Raw genomic sequence first — 7,737 nt, 5'->3', positions numbered from 1 at the left:
TCGCCCTCAGCTCCCCTCGCCCCCTTTCCAGAAGGGCCTGTCAGACACCCTGGGCTGAGGCCCCGCCTACTTCCGCAACGCCGAACATTGCCCCGCCCCACGACGCAGGAAACGCTAGGCCTCAGCCAATGGCCTGCGTCCCAGGAAACGTTACCTCTGACCTCAGGGGGCTAATCAGAGACGGTGGGAAGAACTCCTCGCGAGAGATTGAGTTTGAAGCTGTCTCCGCCATCTTGGAGATGGGAGAGGGGCGATGGCTGTGGCCCTTCTGCTAATGCAAACAACCGAACAGACACGTTAGTCACAAGCCCCTCGAGTGGAACTGCCTTCACTGAAACGATTTACCAAAGCTACGGAAGAAGAGGGCCTCAAAACCCACAGCAGAGACACGGCGAACAGCTTCGCCCGCCTTCAGGGGCGGCCAAAGCGACAGGCCGGAGACCGGAAGGATGGTGCAGTCCTGTTCCGCTTACGGCTGCAAGAACCGGTATGACAAGGATAAGCCCGTGTCTTTCCACAAGTAAGTCCCTGGCGCGCGTCGCGGGCCGGTCTCCGCCGGGTTGAGGGGGTGCGGGGCGGAGTCGGCGCGCGGCGGCGCGAGAGCGAACGGGAGGGCGGGGGCGGGAGCCGGGGCTGGGCTTAGGGTCGGGGCCGGAGTCGGGGGCCGGGAGCCGGGGCTGGGCTTAGGGTCGGGTCCAGCCCGGGCACCGGAGTCGAGAGCCGGGAAGGGTTTGGGGTCGGGCACCGAGCCGGGAGTTGGGGGTGGGTTTTGGGCCGGGGTTCAACCCGGACACCGGAGTCGGGGAACGGGAGTCGGGGTGGGCTTAGGGTCGGGGCCTGGGCTGCGGCCGCCTTGTATCCCGTGCTGGGTGTGAGGGCCCCGCCGCTGCTGCTCTTCCCGCGCCGGGCGTCCTCCTCTCAGGCTTAGGGTTGGCGCGTTCCGGAGCCGCGGCTGAGAGAGAAAATAAGGCCTCCAAGGTGGACGGGTGGCGATTGTGCGGGCCAGGGTTTCAGACCGCAGTCTTGGGGGACCCCAAAGTTTTAACAGAAAAAGCTTGCGGCAGGCCCGGGCTTCCAGCACCTAGGGCTGTGTTTTTAATCCGGCAGGCTCGGTAGCCACACTGCTGCCAGAGCAGACAGCCGAAAGAAGCACCAAATTGTCTGCAAGTTTCTTTCCTTTGCGGTGGGTTTTCTTTGCAGGAATTCCCGTGTGTGAGTGGATACTAGCTGAAGAATCAGATGCAGTAGAAAAATAATTACCAAATTAAAGTTGGTGTGTGTGGTGGGGCTGTTTATTATAGATTGATTTTAAGAGGCAGATAACAGAGAGGAAGAACTCTTGTGTGGGCTGGTTCACATCCCAAACGCTGCAGAAGGCTGCAGCCAGGGATTCCTGGGACCCAATCCCTCTGCCAGGCAGCATAACAGGGAGCCAGATTTGCATGGAGCACCTGCACTGGAAGCAAGGCTTCCATCTGAAAGGGTTTCGAAGGTTTTCACCTCCTGAAACGGGAAATGCGAGAGGAGCTAGATTGACTTTACTCTGAAATGTCTAATCAGACTGCTGTGTCGAAACATCACATGCTACCTCGAAACATCATGTGCTACCTCAGAAATACATAGAATTTTCGTGTGTCGGGTAATTTTTTAAAATAGGAGTTAGGGCTGTGTTTCCAGTACGTTTGCTATATAATGTGAGATGAGTTCTGCAGCTCCTGGTCCGCTACGCTGTCTGCAAAGCAGAGTATGTTCAGAGGGTGGGCCAGCAGATGCTGACAGCGCCTCAGTCTTGGGTTCCCCAGACCCTGCCCTTTCTCCCCGTCCTCTTCTATGTAAAGCTACGACACCTGCTAGTGAAGGGTGACATTCACACACCATGGACACTGATGCTGCTGGGTATTGCTTGAGTTGCTGCTGGAAGCCAAAGGAGGGCTAACCTGCTCTAGAAGAGCAAAGCCTCACACAGCCGAGTCAGGAGGTCCTGGGTGCTGAGTGTTGCACACTGTGGCCGCAGTAGTTTCTACTTAAGGGGCCATTTCTGACGGGTTTTTCCGCGAATACCTTTTCTGCCAGCTTCTGAGCAGTGAGAAATGGAGTGCTGTGTGAAGGAACGGTTGGTTAGGTGTCCATAATAATAGCAGAGTCAGGCTGTCATATGTCACAGAGAAGACGCTGGAATATAGGTTTGAAACAAACTTCTTGGGCTTTTTCATAATTTCCCCCTGGTTTTCCAAATCTTTGACCTTGAAAAAGTATGATTAACGATAAATTTAAGCCTTTAACTACTTCCCTTTACCTAGGTCTAATGAATGTATCCCGGTTGATTAAATGAGAAATGATTCCCATAATATTACTTGCCTATGGTTTGATTCATTCGGAGGAACTCTGAGAGCACCAGAAAATGAATGGATAAAGCTATGAATATGAACTGATTCTATAGTATATATTTAATTTGGATCTTTTCATGTCCTCAGTACGAAAGGTTGAACATTATAAGTGAGATAAAAGGTATCTTTGGTTTTGAGGTTTTGTTTTTTAATGAGGTCAGAGAACTGAGCGATGTCTTTTTCTCAGGTTTCCACTGACTCGACCCAGCCTTTGTAAAAAATGGGAAGCGGCTGTCAGGAGAAAAAACTTTAAGCCCACCAAGTACAGCAGTATTTGTTCGGAGCACTTTACCCCAGACTGCTTTAAGAGGGAGTGCAACAACAAGCTCCTCAAGGAGAATGCCGTGCCCACGATATTTCTCTGTACTGAACCACATGACAAGGTAATCTTAAAATACTGGGTTTTCTGTGTATATTATATTAACGTGTTCATTATAGTAGTTGAGAAAATATATGTACTTGGACCCTATCACTAATAAATAACCACTGTTCAACATGATAAACTACAGAAAAAATTGAGAGGCTAAAAGACCATGTGTGTAGCTATGTGTGCTTGACATCTGTGGCGGGACTAAGGCTGAAGCCAGGAGCTGTGAGACAGCCCAGTAAATGTCAGGAACTCAGCCAGCTGAACCATCACTGCTGCTTCCCAGAGTCCTCAGGAGCCAAGCTACATGGGGACCTTAACCACAGGCCAAACACCCACCCCATCACTTACTTCAAAAACAAAAACAAAACCCTAATGGCTGTGTATTAAAATTTGTTAAAAATTTGTAATTTCTTTACTAAAAAATAATTCCACATAAGAAACTATAATTTTTTAGCTTATATCTCTATGCCCCTATGTGGATGTTGATGAATGTTGAATTTTCTATTTTAAAGATGTATTTTACTTTTATTGGAAAGTCAGATATACAGGGAGGAGGAGAGACAGAGAAGAAGACCTTATATCCATTGATTATAACTCCCCAAGTGGCCGCAGCAGCCGGAGCTGAACCTGTCTGAAGTCAGGAGCTCTCTGGGTCTCCCATGCAGGTGCAGGACCCCAAGGCTTTGGGGTGTCCTCGACTGCTTTCCCAGGCCACAAGCAGGGAGCTGGATGGGAAGTGGGGCAGCTGGAATTAGAACCAGTGCCCATATGGGATCCCAGCGCATGCAAGGTGAGGAGTTTAGCCTCTAGGCTACTGCACTGGGCCTTGAATTTTCTATCAGTGACAGTTTTCTAAATTTTTCTATCTTCGTTTCGAGTGTTTAGTAGTATTTAGAGCTCAGTAATCATTTTATCTCATTTCTGCTTCAGGTGGTAAAGTTTAATTAAGCTATTACCATTTTGGAATTTTTTAAGATTAATTTTATTGGAAAGTCAGATTTACATAAAGACCTCCATTTGCTGGCTCACTTCCCACGTAACAACAGTGACTGGAGCTGATCTGATCTGAAGCTTCTTCTGGAAGCCAGGAGCTTCTTCTGGGTCTCCCAAATGGGTGCAGGTTCTCAAGGTTTTGCACCATTCTGTACTGCTTTCCCAGTACACAGGCAGGGAGCGGGAAGGGAAGTGGAGCATCCAGGATTTAAACTGGGAACGACATGAGATCCTGGTGCATGCACATGCAAGGTGAGGACTTTAACCACTAGGCTACCACTCCGTGTCCTGGAATGTTTCTATTCTGTAGAATCACGAAACATGTCCTTTTTTAAAAAAAGATTGATTTATTTTAACTGCAAAGTCAGAAATAAAGAGAGGAGGAGAGACAGAGAGGAAGGAAGATCTTCTGTCCATTGATTCACTCCCCAAGCGGCCAAAATACCTGAGCTGAGCCAGTCTGAAGCCAGGAGCCAACAACTTTTTCCAGGTCTCCCACATGGGTGCAGAGTCCCAAGGCTTTGGGCTGTCCTCTGCTGCTCTCCCAGGCCACAGGCAGGGAGCTGGAATGGGAAGTTGGGATGCCGGGGTTACAACCAGTGCCCATATGGGATCCTGGCACGTGCAAGACAAAGACTTTAGCCCCTGCTATCGCGCTGGGCCCTTAAAATATGTATTTCTTAAATTCACAGAATAATTACTTTACACTGCTCGTTACTAACTTCAGACATGCCTTCTTTGTTGTTTTAGAAGGAAGATCATCTGGAGTCGCAAGAGCAGCTGCCCCCACCTCCTTTAACACCTCCCATTTCCCAGGTGGATGCTGCCATTGGGCTGCTGATGCCTCCTCTGCAGACCCCCGACAATCTCTCGGTTTTCTGTGACCACAACTACACTGTGGAGGATACTATGCACCAGAGGAAGAGGATTCAGCAGCTTGAACAGCAAGTTGAAAAACTCAGAAAGAAGCTCAAGACGGCACAGCAGCGATGCAGAAGACAGGAACGGCAGCTCGAGAAACTAAAGGAGGTCGTACACTTCCAAAAAGAGAAAGATGACGTATCAGAAAGAGGTTACGTGATCCTGCCAAATGACTTCTTTGAGATAGTGGAAGTACCAGCATAGAAAGAAGTGTGTGTTAAGTTTTTGATGGGGCAATACCACATATCCTCTTTTAACCTGTAAAGGAGTTTTGTTTTAAAAAGGAACACTTGATTATTTGTATAAAAGCAATTCAGAATATTTTTTTAAAAAATAAATTAGATATATACTGTAAAATTGTAAAATTTTTGTTTGTAATGTCAGGGTTTTTACATTTTAGCAAAATACCTTTATAAACTAGCCTCAGACTGCCAGTGCAAGTTGGATTCAGAATTGGAGAATTTTGTTCTTTGAGTATTTATAGAAATAATGTAAAAATAAGGAAACAATGAGAATAGTACAGTAAGATTTAAGTTTAAAATTTGAAATTGATGTTGTTTATTGAGAAATTTTAGTTGCATTTAATCAAAGATGGATCAGATCATGGGCCCTAACATCACAAGATACATATGTATGTATGTATGCTCACATGTTCTTGTTTGTGAACTCAGAAAGTTCATCTGTTATTCTGAATCACTTGGCAGGTCACTGCTTGAAAAGATTTGAGTGTCTTGAGAGCTCAGTAGAGCAACGTTTTTTATATAAGAACAGATTTTTTAAAAAGTAGGCCCCTCTCCTTTCTCCACTGTTAAGTATCTTAAACTAGAATCGTGTCATCAGTGAAAGAAACATTCTTAAATAAGCAAAGTACGGCATTATTATGAGTGAGGTAGTAAAAGTTAGGTCTAATCCATGATACTGGTTTCTCTAATGAAGGGACACCCAATTCCTCAGCTGTAGTTGTATCTCCATCTAAATCTGTGTAACAGAGTTTGGTTTGTGTTATCCTATATTCATTTTGCAATTAACTAGTTGATTTTAGTCAAAACTTTCATAAAAAATCATCTCAACACAAGTTAGAATTGTATCCCACTTATTTAAATGAGTGATTTATATTCAAAAGCAGCCTAATGTATAGTGTTTATTTGCTGAATGTTGAAACTTAAACACTGAGGTTTCTGTTCAAGCTGTGAGTTGTATTTTGACTTTGTGAGAAATTTTACATATATTTGAGATGAAAATACATTCTGAGTAAGCAAATGTTGCTACTGCCTATATAGATATAGGATAACTCTTCCAGCTCTAGTGATCACTTTAATAAATGCACTGAGATTGATGCATAGCAACAGGCCTTCCAAGACAGCATTAAAATGTGTGGGGTGCGCTGTGGCTTTTTAGATCTCGTTTTCATTGTCATTCATTGCCATGCTGCTGTGGATAGTACTTGATTCCTGATACTTTATGAACCAGTGTCTCAAAATAGAAAATAATGATTAGAATATCATACAGAGTCACCTAGTCTGGTAGTATTATTTAGAACTAACTCAGATGAATGCATGTTCACTGGTTCTTCCTGAAATTTGTGACTGTTCATCTCTGTAGCAATTCATGGAAGATATATAGGTAAATATTCTGCCAAGGATATGTCTTCAACCTGCATTCTTTCTACTTGAAAGATTGTGGGGTGTGTGTGTGTTTGTTTCTATCCCCAGAACTGAGAATGCAGAGTGGGTTATAAGTGTTAATCCTAATTAGAAACTACTTTGTTTTCACAACAGACATATCCCCACATGGAGAGAACTGAGCAAGGAGCATGCCCACTGGTTGGTTTCACTTAAATTTAACAGAAATTTTGAAGTGCATTTGCTTATTTGTGATTTGAGATGTTAACATTTGTTAAGTTTTAAAAATTTATTTTATGCGTTTTGTTGTTTGTAACACTGCCAAGAAAAGTAGAACGTTGAGGCAAAAATAGATTCTGTTCAACCATAGTGAAATTCAGTTTGAAACAAGCAGGGACAAAGTTTTTTTCAATGTGGAATAAATGATCTTCTGTAGTCTTCTATGTTGAAATGCAGTCATTGACATGCAGGAAGAGAGCTGGAGAACAAGTGCAGTGATTTACAAAAAAGCAATCATTAACTACTTGGAGTTTGCTTCAAGTCATGCTCTCTTATAATTCAAGGCCTTGATGACTTTTCTCTTCTTGGATATGGCTTTTTCCTTCTTAGATTTTTTTTTTCTTTTGAGTGACAAATATTTTTAGAGAATTCCCATCCTTTTCTAAATCGATAGTATTTTATGTGTTGTTAAAGTTAGCAATTTTTAATTTTAAAAATGTTAAAGGATATGAATAAACTTCATGATTTAACTTTTCAATGAGGTGAACTGTAAAATACCACCAGTAACTTTTATTTTAAACATTTGTTTACTTTTTTAAAACTGTCACTGATAGAAAATTCAAGGCCCAGCACAGTAGCTTAGAGGCTAAAGTCTTTACCTTGCACGCGCTGGGATCCCATATGGGTGCCGGTTCTAATCCCAGCTGTTCCACTTCCTATCCAGCTCCCTGCTTGTAGTCTGGGAAAGTAGTCAGGGAAAGATTTAAGGAGTAAAAGATACAGAAAGAAAGATCTCCCATCCGCTAGTTTGCTCCCCAAGTAGTCGCAATGGCTGAGAGCTGAGCCCATCTGAAGCCAGGAGCTTCTTCCAGGTCTCCTACACAGGTACAGGGTCCCAAGGCTTTGAGTCGTGCTCAACTGCTTTCCCAGGCCACAAGCAGGGAGGTGAATGGAAAGTGGAGCTGCCAGGATTAGAACCAGTGCCTATATGGGATCCGGGTGTGTGCAAGATGAGGACTTTATCTGTTAGGCTAACGCACTGAACCTTACCACCACTAGCTTAAGGGGAAAAATGCTTCTGCAATGACAGCATGAGAATTTCTGCTAATTCCTTCACTTGTGAAAAGAATTTTAAAACAAAATAGTATTTAGTCTCTTAAGTTTCATAAGGGGCTACATGAAGAGAAGAAATATTCAATATTGTGCATTGGGTTAAGCCTCATTT

At 44.2% G+C, this 7,737-nt stretch overlaps 1 protein-coding gene across 1 annotated transcript; it reads left to right on the top strand.

The window, feature by feature from the left end:
• Nucleotides 1–205: 205 nt before the first annotated feature.
• On the top strand, nt 206–6,733 carry THAP1 (THAP domain containing 1). Its single transcript, XM_040994184.1, has 3 exons — nt 206–520; nt 2,575–2,770; nt 4,501–6,733. The coding sequence occupies exons 1-3, from the start codon at nt 450–452 to the stop codon at nt 4,873–4,875; spliced, it is 642 nt and encodes a 213-aa protein (XP_040850118.1). The 5' UTR covers nt 206–449; the 3' UTR covers nt 4,876–6,733.
• The last annotated feature ends 1,004 nt before the right edge of the window (nt 6,734–7,737 follow it).

This window comes from Ochotona curzoniae, unplaced genomic scaffold (genome assembly GCF_017591425.1).
Source record: "Ochotona curzoniae isolate NIBS_2020 unplaced genomic scaffold, NIBS_Ocur_1.0 contig_899, whole genome shotgun sequence".
Taxonomy (NCBI): domain Eukaryota; kingdom Metazoa; phylum Chordata; class Mammalia; order Lagomorpha; family Ochotonidae; genus Ochotona; species Ochotona curzoniae.
This window is presented reverse-complemented; position numbering and strand designations above follow the sequence as displayed.